Source organism: Suricata suricatta, chromosome 1 (genome assembly GCF_006229205.1).
Source record: "Suricata suricatta isolate VVHF042 chromosome 1, meerkat_22Aug2017_6uvM2_HiC, whole genome shotgun sequence".
NCBI lineage: Eukaryota > Metazoa > Chordata > Mammalia > Carnivora > Herpestidae > Suricata > Suricata suricatta.
The window spans coordinates 98,764,650-98,779,375 of record NC_043700.1 but is presented as its reverse complement, the minus strand read 5'-3'; the positions used below and the strand labels follow the sequence as shown (position 1 = coordinate 98,779,375).

Sequence of the window (14,726 nt, the reverse complement as noted above, 5' to 3'; positions counted from 1 at the left end):
GTTTGTTTGTTTTTGAGAGAGAGGGAGAGAGGGAGAGAGGGAGAGAGAGCAGGCGAGGGTCAGAGAGAGAGGGAGACACAGAATCTGAAGACAGGCTCCAGGCTCTGAGCTGGCAGCACAGAGCCCGATGCGGGGCTCGAACCCACAAACCGTGATCATAACCTGAGCTGAAGCCGGACACTTAACCAACTGAACCACCCAGGTGCCCCTCGCCCAGAGTTTAAAGCCGAAGTCCTTACGGAGGACTTTCAGTACCCCACATGATCTGTTCCCATCCCTCCTTTTCATATTCTCGGCTGTTTGTTCACATTTCTCCTGCCACATTGGGCTGCTTACTATTTTCCCAACGTGCCAAGCATGCTATTCACTCAGCTGGGAATGTCTTCTCCCAGGTGGTATTTTCACCTCCTTCAAACATTTGTGCAAAGGTAATAATTTTCAGTTAGACTTTCTACAACTATACTATTTAAAAGTGCAAACTGTCTCACATTATATGCATTTTCCATCATCTTTCCTTGCATTGTTTTTCTGTTAGCACTCAGTACATAACTCTTTTACTACAGGCTATAATTTATTTCTCATTGTATTTTTGTCTGCCTTTCCTCATTATTAAATTAGACAATGCCTGACACAGTACCTGGCTCTGTAAATTCCTATAAACATAGGAAGGAAATTTAATTGATTAAACAAAACTTTGTTAGTAATGCTTGTTTTATTTTTTTAATTTTATTTATTTAACTAATCTCTACACCCAACCTGGGGCTTGAACTCATGACCCTGAGATCAAGAATTGCATGCTCTTCTGACTGAGCCAGCCAGGCACCCCAGGGATACTTGTTTTTAATTAAATTTAAAGTCGTTATAGTTAGGAGCCTGCATTTGTGAATAACGTAGAAATTGAGTTTACTAAGATTTGTTTATCAATTTAAGGTTTCTTCTGAGTTATTTAATACATATCAATTTGTGTAAAATCTTCTGGGTTTCCTGAAAACATGATATGATCCTTTGTAAGAAAGATAACATAGAATGTATGTATATGTATTGGTTTTAATAAACAAGGCAATTTGGCGTTGACAACAAAGTTAGTACTTTTGAAAATACTATCTGAGATCTAATTTAATTCTAGTTTCCTGTAAAATATTTTCCTTATGAAACCACCACCACTGAAATGTTCAAGTAGGTTGTGATTGATGTCACATCTGTATTTTTAAAAATTTTTAATGAAGAATAATGTTTTCATTTTTTAAAAAATTTTTTGTTAATGTTTTTATTTATTTTTGATACAGAGAGAGACAGAGCATGAGAGGGGGAGGGGCAGAGAGGGAAAGAGACACAGAACCGGAAGTAGGCGCCAGGCTCTGAGCTAGCTGTCAGCACAGAGCCTGACGCGGGGCTCAAACCCACAAACGTGAGATCTGACCTGAGCCGAAGTCGGAGGCCTAACTGACTGAGCCACCCAGGCGCCCCTTCATTTTTGTTTTAGAACATTATTAGTTGTAATTCTCTTTGATTATATAATTCACTATTTGTGTTCAGATAGTAAAGTAGCAATTTTCTTGATTAGCCTTTACTTTTCTTTAAACATTTATTTTCTTTCTTGTAGATTGGATTTGAGGTCACAGTGATAAGAAATATGGAATCACCTTTGATAACTTCACCTGGGAAAGAGAATCTTCTTTCTTATTAAGAAAAACATAAGGAAAACAAATGACCAAAGGAATCATGCCAAATGCGAACTTAACATCTTTTTGTATCATCTTTTTTTTAAATCATCACGACAAATGGCTTCTACTTTAAAGAAAATTACTTGTTCATCAACATTGTTTTTAGCAGTTAAAAAAAATTTTTTTTACCTTAACTATACAACTTTCTTATAAAATTTAACACATATAAAAAATTTTAAGGCCCTGTTTAGCATAACTTTCTTTAGAACTTCGGTGTTCATGTACCCTATTTTTGCTTGACAAAGTCATCAAAAATTTACAGCAACAGGAAAGATATGGACTTGGAAACTTACAGTATTGTAATTGACTGCATTGAATTCAAGTGGACAGTTCAAGACATCATCCCTTTTATCATCAGAAATATCACATAGATATATGATTCTTAGCTTTAATGTAAACAGAATTTCTTGAAAATGGCATGGGTAAAATTCTTACGGAAACCTGGTGGCAATCTTGGAAAAGCTTATCAGCCTGGAAGTATGCTCTCCCTGGCCCCTACCAAAGGCTTGTTAAATGAACCAGGACAAAACAGCTGCTTTCTTAATAGTGCTGTACAGGTGAGACCGTCATTTCTTGTTAAGTTTTCAAAAGTGCTTTTCAGGAAGTCCTTTGCTTAATGTGTCTTACACTGTAAATTAACAAAGTTATTAGTGCCTGGAAAGACGTTTTAATATCACTTCTGGTGGTATCAAAAATATTTTAACTTGGCATTTTATTTATTATAAACGAAAGTGAATATTATTTGTTGAATATAAATGAAAATGTTTTTGCAACAGAATAATGTATTATGATAATATAAAAACATCTCGACTTAAAATGTTTACTTAGTAAATTAAAAATGTTTCTAAAATACATAAAGTAATTTTTTAAATGTTTTTTTAAATTTATTTTTGAGAGAGAGAGACACACAGCATGAGCAGAGGAGGGTCAGAGAGAGATGGAGACACAGAATCCCAAGACAGGCTCTAGGCTCTGAGCTAGCTGTCAGCGCAGAGTCTGACGCGGGGCTTGAACCCACAAACCGCAAGATCGTGACCTGAGCTGAAGTTGGACGTTTAACCGACTGAGCCACCCAGGCGCCCCTAAGATATTTTTTTTGGATGAACTAATCTAACTTCCCTCCCCCCTTTCTTTCAAAAGGAATCCAGTGGAATCCCCATAGATAGCTTGGCTTGAAATGAGAATGCAGTTTTCTCAGGACTCAGTCTCCCTTTACTGCCCACTGTGGCCTTAAGTCGCTTCTGTGGAATCATAATTTGGACACCACTGTTTTAGTGGAATTGTACATTAATGCATTTTGTCCTTATTGAAATTCTCTTAATTAGCAAATATATACTAACCTTGCTTTTCTTCTTTAGATAAATATCCTTTCTTTTGTTAGATGTAGTTTTTATTCAGTAGTTTCAGATTTTTTAGGATCCTATGTCTTTCTGACCATTGACTGTATACTACTAAAGATGAGTAAGATTTACAATATCGGAGTGTTATTTTGTTAACTGTAAGTACATCTTAAAATAATTTATTTAAAATAAATCACTTTTTATATATTTTCCATTGCTTTTTTTCCCTCCTGAAAACTGAGAATAAAGAGAGAAATATTGGTTAGTCAACTCCTTTGGTAAATGAACATACCTAGAATATGTCAGGTGCTGACATCTGACTCAGACTGTGTTCTCAGTTGTTCTCTGTCTACGATAGATGTCACACTTAAAAGTTCTGTAACTCCTCCAGGGAATTGGTATTAGGACAGCATTGTGATATACATTGAGACCCTTTATTGGCAGTCACTGTTCTTCCCTGGCTAGAAGATCCCTCTGGCATTAAATGCTATGAGAAGTGTAGGAAAGTATTTCTTGAATGGTTCTGCATATAGGGAAATATTGTATAATACGATATTGTGTAATACTTGGAATGAAATGCTTTTGATTAAGTCAGGCTGTGAGAAATGGCTTCTGTCACATATATTTTTCTGTTAACCGTTTGCCGGATCTTTTTTTTTTTTTTTTTTACATTTATATATTTCTCTCTATCTCTGTCCTTTTCTCTGGCTCCCAAAATGCAGTATGTAGTTGTATAAAGGATACTTACGTGGCACAGAAAATAGGGAAGTATTCCAGTGGCAATATGTTTTTTAAATGAACATTCCATTGATCTTTACCATGAAGGTTATTTATACTCCTCTACATAGTTCTTGCCATTTCTGCTGCTCATCACTCCTTTGTGTAGATCCTTGTATCACTTACTCTCCTTGAAAGGTGTCTTAACATTTCCTGTAGGTGAGGTCTGTTGTTACTGAGTTCTTTCAGCTTTTGTGTGTCTGGAAAAAATGTTTCAGTTTTGTTTTTGAAAGATATTTTTACTCATTAAAGAAGTCTAAGGTTGTCAGTTTTTCTCTTCCAATACTTTAAAGATTTTGGTCCTTTATCTTCTAGCTTGCATGATTTCTAATGAAAAACTGTCATTCTTTGTACCTCTGTATGTAATGTGTCCTTGTTCTCTGGCTCCTTATAAATTTTCTCTTTCACTAGTTTAAAGCAATTTGATATTGATGTGTCTCAACATAGTTTTCTTCATGTTTCTTGTGTTTGGGCTTATTGAGCATCTTATATCTGTGGGTTTATGATTTTACTTATTAAACTTAGAATGTTTTTGCCCACTATTTCTCACACTATCAGCACAGAGCCCAACATGGAGCTCAAACTCACCAAAACCGTGAGATCATGACATGAACCAAAGTTGGACACTTAACTGCCTGAGCCTCTCAGGCACCTCAACCATTACTTCTTCAAACTTTTTTTTGTCTCTCCCTTCCTTTGGGGGATTCCAATTCTCTAAGTTAGGCTCTTTTTCTCTGGGCCAGAGTAGATAGTAAATCTTGTGTTCTTTAACCCTCTTTATTATCTATGTCTTGGGTTGGTAAGGCTCTTTAGAAGAGCCTTTCAACAAACATCTGCAGTGCTTTGTGTAAATTCTTTGTAGAGGTGGGAATATGCTTCTTCCCATGAGGTATCTGTGTGGGAAATATTAGTCTGATTTGGAACATTGTGAGGCCTAATCACTAACAGCAGTCCCATTCCCAATATGAGCCAATAGTAGAAGGAGATACCAGTTTCACTTCATGGCAGGAGCTGTGCACACATCTGCCACTTCCTTGCCATGACTGTGTCATCCAGCAAGGCTGACACGGCTCCCAGCAAAGGTAAGGTATGCATATCATTTTTTAGTCCCAATGCTATATTGCACCTGTAATAGACAACACTATAGGGCACACACAGCTTTTATATACACTGGTAAACTAAAAATTTATTTGACTGGTTTATTGCAGTATTAACTTTATTGTTGTGGTCTAGAATTGAACCTACAATATCTCAGAGGTATGCCTGTACAGTTCTTTCACCTCCTTTGTTATATTCATTCCTAGGTATTTTATTTATTCTTTCTGATACAATTGTAAATGCTACTGTTTTCTTAATTTCTCTTTCTTTTAACTTATTGTTAGTATGTAAAACTAATTTCTACATGTTAATTTTGTATTCTGTGACTTTATTAAATTCATTCTAATAGTTTTTTGGTGGAGTCTTTAGGGTTTTCTATATATAGTATCATGTCATTTGCAAATAGTGACAGTTTTACTTCTTTCAGTTTGGATGCTTTTTATTTTTTTTTCTTACCTAATTGCTCTGGCTAGAACTTCTTGAATAACAATGACCAGAGTGGGTATTTTTGTCTTGTCCCTGATCTTAGAGGAAGAGCTATCAGTTTTTCACTGTTGAGTATGTTACTAATTATGGGTTTGTCATATATGGTATTTAATATGTTGAAGTTTTTTTATACTTACTTTGTTGAGAGCTTTTATCATAAGTGATGTTGAATTTTTGTCAGATGCTGTTTCTGTATATATTAGAGCATATGATTTTTGTTGTTTTGATGTAGTTGAATATGTTGATTAATTTACAGATAATGAACCCCCCTGGATCCCTGGAATAAATCTCACTTGATAATAGTGTATGATCCTTTTCATGTACTGTTGATTTTGGTTTGCTGGTATTTTGTTGAGGATTTGTGCATCTGTATTCATCAGAACTATTGGCTTGTTATTTTCTTTCTTTGTGTGTGTGTATCTTTGTCTGGTTTGGTATCAGGGTAATGTTGTCCCTATAAAATGAGTTTGGAAGTGTTTTTCTTTAGTTTTTTGGTATAATTTGACAAGGATAATTACCAACTCTTTAAATGACTAGTAGAATTCACCTGTTAAACTGTCTGATCCTGGGGGAGTTTTTTTTTAATTTTTTTAAATGTTTTTATTTATTTTTGAGAGAGAAAGACAGCATGAGTCGGGGAGGAACAGAGAGAGAGAGAGAGAGAGAGAGAGAGAGAGAGAGAGAGAGGGAAAATCTGAAGTAAGCTCTAGGCTCCCAATGTCAGCACAGAACCCAATGCGGGGCTGGAACTCAACAAACTATGAGATCATGACCTGAGCTGAAGTCAGACACCTAACCAACTGAGCCACTCAGGCACCTGGGGGGAGTTTTTAAATTACTGATTCAATTTCATTACTTTTAATCAGTCTATTCACATTTCCTGTTTCTTTATGGTTTAGTCTTATTGGATTGTGTTTTTGTAGGAATTTATCCATTTCTTCTAGGTTTTCCAATTTGTTGGCATGTAGTATTACTCTATGATCCTTTGTGTTTCTGTGGTGTCAGTTACAAATTCTTCATTTCTGACTTCATTTGTTTAGGTCTTTTCTTTTTTTCTTGATGAGTTTGGTGAGAGGATTAGTAATTTTTACCTTTTCAAAGAAGCAGCTTTTAGTTTCACTGGTCTTTTCTAATTTTTTTTTTAGCCTCTCTCTCATTTATTTCTACTCTGATCTTTATTATATTTCCTCCTACTAAGTTTGGGTTTTGTTCTTCTTTTTCTAGAGTCTTTACACGTAAAGTTTATTTATTTGGACTTTTCTTGTTTCTTGAGGTAGGTCTGTGTTGCTGTGAACATCCTTCTTAGGACTGCTTTTGTTGCATACCCTAGATTTGGGAATGTTGTGTTTCCATTTTCATTTGTCTTAGAGGTTCCCCCCCTTCACATTTCTAAGCAATTTCCACCCTTTTTTAAACTTTTTAAAAAATGTTTTTATTTATTTTTGAGAGACAGAGACAGAGCACAAGTGGGGGAGGGGTAGAGAGAAAGGGAGACACAGAATCTGAAGCAGGCTCCAAGCTTTGACCTGTCAGCAGAGGGCCCGACATGGGGCTTGAACTCACAAACCGTGAGACTGTGACCTGAGCCGAAGTTGGATGCCTAACCAACTGAGCCACCCAGGCACCCCATACCCCTTGTTTTTTTATTCAGGTGTGATTAGCTTGCAGTGCTATGTTAGTTTCAGGTGTACAGTATAACAATTCAACAATTCAATACATTTCTCAGCACTGAAGATAAATATACTCTTTTTTTTCCATAATATTTTATTGTCAAATTGTTTTCCATACAACACCCAGTGCTCTTCCCCTCAAGTGCCCTCCACCATCACCACCACCTCTTTTCCCCCCTCCCCCTTCCCCTTCAACCCTCAGTTCATTCTCAGCATTCAATAGTCTCTCAAGTTTTGCATCCCTCTTAGTCCCCTTTATCTATTTCACCCATTCCCGACCTATCAACCTTGTAGCAACCATCAGTTTGTTCTCTGTATTTAAGAGTCTTTTTTAGTTTGACTCTTTTTTTCCTTGTTTATTTTGTTTCTTAAACTCCATATATGAGTGGAATAATATGGTTATTTGTCGTTCTCTCTCTGACTTATTTACTTAGCATTATACCCTCTAGGTCCATCTTTGTTGTTGCAAATGGCAAGGTATCACTTAAATTTTTTTCTTTGGTTTCTCCCTTGACCCATCGGTTGCTTGTAATCAGCATTTTAAAGTGAAGTAGGATAAGGATTAACTGTAATTAGAATAATTTTTGCTATGGATTTGTTAAAAGAAGGGTTAAAATATTACACTGAATAATGTATAGAGAAGTCACATAAAATATTTTTTCTGTAGTTTAGATCCAACATAATTTAAACATTTTGCTAATCCTGGAAAACATTCCAGTTACATTTAAAAGAATCACATCAGGGGCGCCTGGGTGGCTCAGTCGGTTAAGCCTCCGACTTCGGCTCAGGTCATGATTTCACATTTGTGGGTTCAAGCCCCGCGGTGGGCTCTGTGCTGACTGCTCAGAGCCTGGAGCCTACTTCTGATTCTGTGTCTCCCTCTCTCTCTGCCCCTCCCTGCTCATTCTCTGTCTTTCTCTCTGTCTCAAAATTAATAAAACATAAAAAAAAAAGAATCACATCACTAGCCTTATAAGCAGATTATGGAAGGTATTCTTTTGGCTGAATATTTTAGAATTTTTTCTGATGATGTAACTACAATTAAGTAGTTGCAACATATGGTTTTAAATTCTCTGAAAGCAAAGCTGTAATCTTTAATAGCTCACACTTACTGTGTTCTTATTGTGAGTTGGTACTTAACTTGAGCACTATGTGTTCTCTCTTATCTAAGTCTTCAAAACAATTCTAAGAGGTAAATACTTCTTTTATCTTCATTTAACTGATGAGAAAATTGAGTTCCAGAAAATATTTCATTCAAGTCAGCCCAAGAGCTGGTAAGCAGTAAATCCAAAATTGATACCCAGGCAACCCTCCTTCCGATGTTATATTATTAAGCAAAGTGCTGTGCTACATCCCAAGGTTGTGCTGTCATGATCTTCATCTTGACAGAGGAATGAATTCCAACACCATGTATTTTATGGTATGATTAGATATTATGATATGCAGGAAAATTATTAAACGTTTTCATGTGCTTTGCAAAACACTCAATTATTTGTGATGGATAAATGGATTTAGTTAGTTTTATTTAAGAAAAAGCAACTGTCAAAGAGAAATTCTGAAATGACCTTTCGTTATTGAGTAATTGAAAATATAGGAATTCATTAAAATCATTTGTTTTTATTAATCTTTGTTTCTAGTTGGGAGAAATGAGTGTTCGTGAATGGATTTTCTAAGTTCTGTCATTTGAGGAAATGATTAAACAGTTACAGTGGTTTTTGCTTTTGTCTTTTAGTAGCAAATAACAAATGCATAGTTGCAGCAAATATATTCCTTAATTGATGCTTTTTACTGTGCTGTCCCTGTTGCCACACAGCTGGCCCTTTTTCATTCAATATACAATGACCAGAGGCCTTTCCTCACCTTTTTTTCTTGCTGTTACATACTGACCCTTATTTGCTACATCCTACCTTTCAATTTCAATTATATTTCCTTGCTAACGTTCAGTTTGTTCCAAGTATTATAATCACTTCCTCTTTCATATCACTGCCAAATTCTCCATTCAGTGTTGCATGTTTCCTGTTCACATAAAATCCTTAACTGAGGAATCAGTTTTTTTCTTACTCTGTGCCTGTCAGGTTTTGCATGTGAATCAATAGGAATGTCTTCTAAATCCATCTTTTAGGGATGCCTGGGTGGCTCAGTCTGTTAAGCATCTGATTTCGGCTCAGGTCATGATCTCGCAGTTTGTGGGTTGGACTCCACATCGGACTCTGCTGACAGCTAGCTCACAGCCTGGAGCCTGCTTCAGATTCTGTGTCTCCCTCTCTCTCTGACCCTCCCCTGCCCATGCTGTCTCTCTCTCTCAAAAATAAATAAAAACATTAAAAAATAATACATCTTTTATGTAGTCATATGTATAGCAGCTTAATAGTTGCTATTAGTTTTAATGGTTGTATATGTCTGATTATGCACAAGAGATTAAAGAAATTTCTAGCCTTCTATAATTTAAAAAATACTCAATCTGTCTTTTATCTTAGTAAGAAAAATTTTATTGTATTTCTTTCTTCACTGTTTCTTTCTTACAAATTTTTAGGTTTTATGGCAATTGGATATATTCCGAAGAAGCTTGCGGGTTCTAACTGGACATGTTTGTCAGGGAGATGCCTGTATATTTTGTGCATTGAAGGTAACCTTTTAATAGTAGTAAACAATTACTATTCATTGTTTTTCCAAAACTTTAATTTTATTTGATAGTTTATTTGGTTCACTTTACAGATTTGGGTAGTTTATTTGATATTAAAGTTCATTGTCAAGTTGACTTAGAGCTTTGGAGGTGAATTCTTAAAATATGATTTATTCAACTTTATGGTTTTTCCCCCCACTTTTATGGAAGGACAGTTAAAATTAATATTCTAAATAGTATAAAATACTAGGAATGTTGTGTTTTTCATTATTTGAAACAACTCTTTATTCATTGGCTACCACTGGATCTTGGGCACCTCTGTAGTTACTGAGGATACAGCACTGAACAAACAAAGCGTTGGTCCTCATGGAGTTTTTTCTTATAAGGGAGAGGAAAATAAGCAAAATATAAAGTATGTTAGGTGGTAATAATTAAAAAGGGGGAAAAATAAATCAGGGAAAGGGAATAGAGTGTGTTAAGCAGCCAGGAAAGCCTCACTGAGAGAGTTTAAAAGGTGACAGAGTGGAATATTCCAGGCGCGTAGGGACACAGTAACAGGAAAGGTCGTAAGGTGAGTATATGCGACACATTCAAGGAAACCTGGGTGGCAGAAGCTTCCTGAGCAAGAGGGAGGGTGATAGGAGGTGAGCTCAGAAGTAAGGTGGATTTTGGTGGCTTTAAAACATATCTGCAGTATTTTCTGCACTCTTCCTATCAAAAGGTGGAGTCTTTGAATATGGGCTGGCCTTAAGGATTCATCCCCATCAAATAGAATGTGGCAGAAATGGTGCTGCAGGCATCTTAGATTAAGTTTCCATCTGGCTCCGCCCATTGGGTTGTCATTCTTGGGAGTGAGCCACCATGTTGCAAGAAGGCCAAGCTGAAAAAAAAAGAAGGCCAAGCTGGCCACAGCTGGGGCAGAAGTCCCAGGCTGATTGGTAGTGCCAGCAGCCACCGTCAACTGCTGGATATAATGAGCAACCTTCAGACGATTCTAGGTCCTAGCTTTCAAAGTGTCCTAGATAACTCCAAGTGGAGCAGAGTCAGGCTGTTCTCACCCCAATTGATCATTTGTAATAAAAATAAATGTTTTCAGTAACTAAATTTTGCAGTGGTTTGTTATGGAGCAATAAATAACTGGAACAGGAGTCCATATTGTATAGGTCCTTTTGGACCTTTGTGAGAACCTTGGCTTTTCTCTTGAGCAATTAGGAAGTCTTGGGATTGTTTTGAGTGGAACAGTGATAGAATCGGTTTTAATTAGATATAATATTTGAACTAGAAACCTTTGGCTACTTGGATGAGAATAAATGGAAGAGAGACAAAGGCAGAAACAAATCATGTATACAGTAGCATTTCATTTATGTCATTGAAGTTTTTTCTCAAGAATTACTAAGATTATTATTAAGATTTTATTAACATGTTTCAGAGGGTAAACATTTCATTCTTTTACATTCTTGAATATTTTTATACACACATACATACAAGAAAATAAAAAGTCATTTTCATGCTTTATTTATTAGATTGATATTCCTGAATATAAATCACCAAAGAAGGCAATTTTACACTCTCTTTTTTAGAACGTGGCAACGTGCTATTGTTAGTGGATGAAGAATGTAGATCAAATTACAATACTGAATTTTATTTATGTCACGGTAAATTTTGAATATTTTGTCCAATTATAAAAACTAGTATTGTTAACTCTTTCATAGCCTTACATAGTCATTCCCCTGCCTCCCCACCACCCACCCAAAACTCATTCCCTGTCTCTGCCTCACGTACTGCACGCTAGCCAAACTGGCCACCTCCTTGCAATTTCTCAGAGCTGGCTTCCATCTCTGAGTGTTTTCATTGTTGTTCCTTTTGTTTAGAATGCTTTTCTTCTAGATAATTTTGTAGCTTACACTCTTAACTTCTTTTTAAATCTTTAAAAAAAAAATTTTTTTTTGAGAGAGAGCATGAATGGGGGAGGGACAGAGAGAGAGGGACAGAGGATCTGAAGCAGGCTCTGTGCTGACAGCAGCGAGCCCATGTGGGGCTTGAACTCACGAACCGTGAGATCATGACCTGAGCCGAAGTCAGATGCTCAACTGACTGAGCCACCAGACACCCCACTCTTACTTCCTTTATGCCAGTCCTCAAATGAGGACATCCGTGAGGCCTTCCCTGACTACCCTAGGTAATAATTGATCTCCCTCCTCTTAGCATTGTATTTCTATAATACTTTATTTTTCTCTCTTGTATTTGATGTCTTTATTTTTCTCTGTTGTGTTTATCACATTCCAACATATAGTTAGTTACTTGCCTTTCCCTTACTACAACCAGAATGTGTATTCCATGAAGGTAGTGTTTTTGTCCTTTTCCTAGTGCCTCACATATACTAGGCAGTCAAAAATCAGATGACAAAGAAATGACACTCTTGTGTAGGATTAATATCTTAAACATTACCTTGAAAAATTTATCCACATAAGAAATGATATCTGAAAATATTTTTCATTTTTTCATATTTGTAATTACACCTAAAAATTATAGTTCTGGATATCTAATATTACTTGGCATCTTTATTTTTTTAATTTCTTATTTATTTATAAATTATATTTTTATTACAGTAGTGGAAAAGGTTTTTGAAATATTTTCCTAGCCTGTCAGATGTCGATCTGGGGGAAAAAAATGATTTTGAGATGACATACTCCTTGAGCTAATTATTTAAGAACTTAATATGGCCAAACTTTATTTATTTGGTGGGGTTGCCACTGAAAACCTCTATCCCCCCGTACTTTCTCTCACCTAAAGTGATTGTCATAAAACTGGAACTTATTAAATAGTTTTTTTTTCCTGCTTAAATTCAGTAAGGAAAATGGAAAACCAGATTAATACCTATAATCTGTTTTCTTGAATGTTTCCACTGTTTCTTAGGCTTAGGTTAGAAATAATGCTGCAAGTGAGGATAACTGATAATTCAAAAATTAAAATATTTAAAAAAATGAAAAGCAATCATCTTTTCTCTGACTTCCTACAAATTATACAGTGGCAATTTTAATTAGTGGGAAATTGTCATCCCATTGAGCTTACCTAATTTTTGTTTTTTTTAAACCAACATTTGTTGTTTTCTGAGGTTTATTTGTTTTTGGTTAACATAATTTAAATTCCTATAGCATACTTTCAGATTTATAGCAACTTACCTCAGAGCTTTTCCTTAAACAACATGGATCGGAATTAGCTAGGAACAGTTTAAAAAAAATTTTTTTTAATGTTTTTATTTATTTTTGAGAGACAGTGTGAGCAGGGGAGGGGCAGAGAGAGAGCGATACACAGAATCTGAAGCAGGTTCCAGGCTCTTGGCTTTCAGCACAGAGCCTGACACGGGGCTCGAACCCACGAACCAGGAGATCATGACCTGAGCAGAAGTCTGAGCTTAACCAACTGAGCCATCCAGGCACCCCAGGGAACAGTTTAAAAATTGCCATGACTTCTCACTTCAGCATACTCAGAATCTGTGAGGATGGGGACTGAGAACTCATTTAATTCTGTGTATACTAACACTTAATTGAGAGGCTGGGGCAACCATTTCTTTACATTACTTTACAAATAATTTTTATATGGAATTTTAGAGCAGAAGACTATCTCCATTTCTAGGTATATTGTGAGTTTCACTGCATTACAATGAAACAACTGAAATGTTTCTTTAGTTGTTGGCTTTAAACTTACTGATGTACTTGTTGATCCCCAGACAATATTTGCACAATTTCAACACAGTCGAGAAAAAGCACTTCCTTCAGATAACATAAGACACGCTCTAGCAGAAAGCTTCAAAGATGAGCAGCGATTTCAGCTGGGCCTCATGGATGATGCTGCAGAATGCTTTGTAAGTATTTTTGATAATCCCTAAATCAGCTTGTTTTCCTTAAGTAATGTGAATTTTGAGATGAATGAAACATAAATTTGTAACAATAGAAAGGAATCCAAACTGCTCAGTGGATCCATGTCTTACCTGCCCTTCAGAGCTGTGTATTTCATGGCTTTCGGTTTTGATTATTTGTGCTGCTGTTGTTTTTATTCAGTGTTAGACTACTAGAATATTAAAAAATTTTTATTGGAGCAAATACTTATTAAATCTAATTTATGTCACTTAAGTCGGTATTCTGAATCCACAGGGTTCATATGTGTGATGCATTTCCAGCAGTAACATTTCTCATTACACGCAGTGGTTGTTTTGGGGAGAGAAGAGCATCTCTGGGCAGCTGTCAGGGGCAGCAGTTCTGATACGCATCTCACTCCAGGTTGAGAATCAGTGACTGGGGCTGGTGTCACTACCATATTGTTAGTAGAACATTCCTTTGAACAGTAAATATGTGTATCTAAAATATGTGTACTGATTATTAAATGTGTCATTGTTGTAGGTGGTAGCTATGTTTAAAGAGGTAGCCATTTCTTTCCTTAGTCTTGTGTCTACTTAATAAATTATATAAATTCTTTCATCAGAAAACCTTTTAAGGTTTTTCTTGGTACATTATTTCCCTTGAAACCACTTCTTACTAGTTCAGGTGTCTACTCCAGCATTATTTAAGCTTCTACTGGTAGCCTTTCAGCCTATCCCCTTAATTCTTTAATGGCAACAGATTAATAAAACTTTCTTCAGATTAATCTTTGCTCTTCAGATATTAAATCCGGACTCTCTTCTGGTATTTCAGGTCATTTAAACTGTAGTTTACCCCTTTGCTTCCTCCTTGAATCTTCCCTCCTAATGAGGTGGTTCAGTTCCTCAAACATGTCTTTTAAATTCCTGTTTTATAGCCTTTGGTTGAGTGCCTTACATTCAAAACTCTTAATCTGGCATTTGTTAAGTTTCATCCTAAGTCACACCCACTACATAGATAATGTATGGTCAAAGCACCCCAGTCGGTTCACTGAATTTCTATAGAACTTACTATCTGTAGAATTCATTGGCATTTATTATGTTTGTTTTTAATGAGCATCTTTACTGTTTCTTAAGACAGATGGAAAGCTC

General features: G+C 36.0%; 1 protein-coding gene across 1 annotated transcript in view; it reads left to right on the top strand.

Moving 5' to 3' along the window:
- Positions 1 to 1,879: 1,879 nt before the first annotated feature.
- Positions 1,880 to 14,726, top strand: part of USP53 (ubiquitin specific peptidase 53) — a 48,936-nt gene continuing 36,089 nt past the window's right edge. The window contains exons 1-3 of the mRNA XM_029941521.1: positions 1,880 to 2,281; positions 9,629 to 9,721; positions 13,449 to 13,583. Of these exons, the coding sequence (XP_029797381.1) occupies positions 2,138 to 2,281; positions 9,629 to 9,721; positions 13,449 to 13,583 (372 nt within the window). The 5' untranslated portion in view covers positions 1,880 to 2,137. The remainder of the gene's footprint in view (positions 2,282 to 9,628; positions 9,722 to 13,448; positions 13,584 to 14,726) is intronic.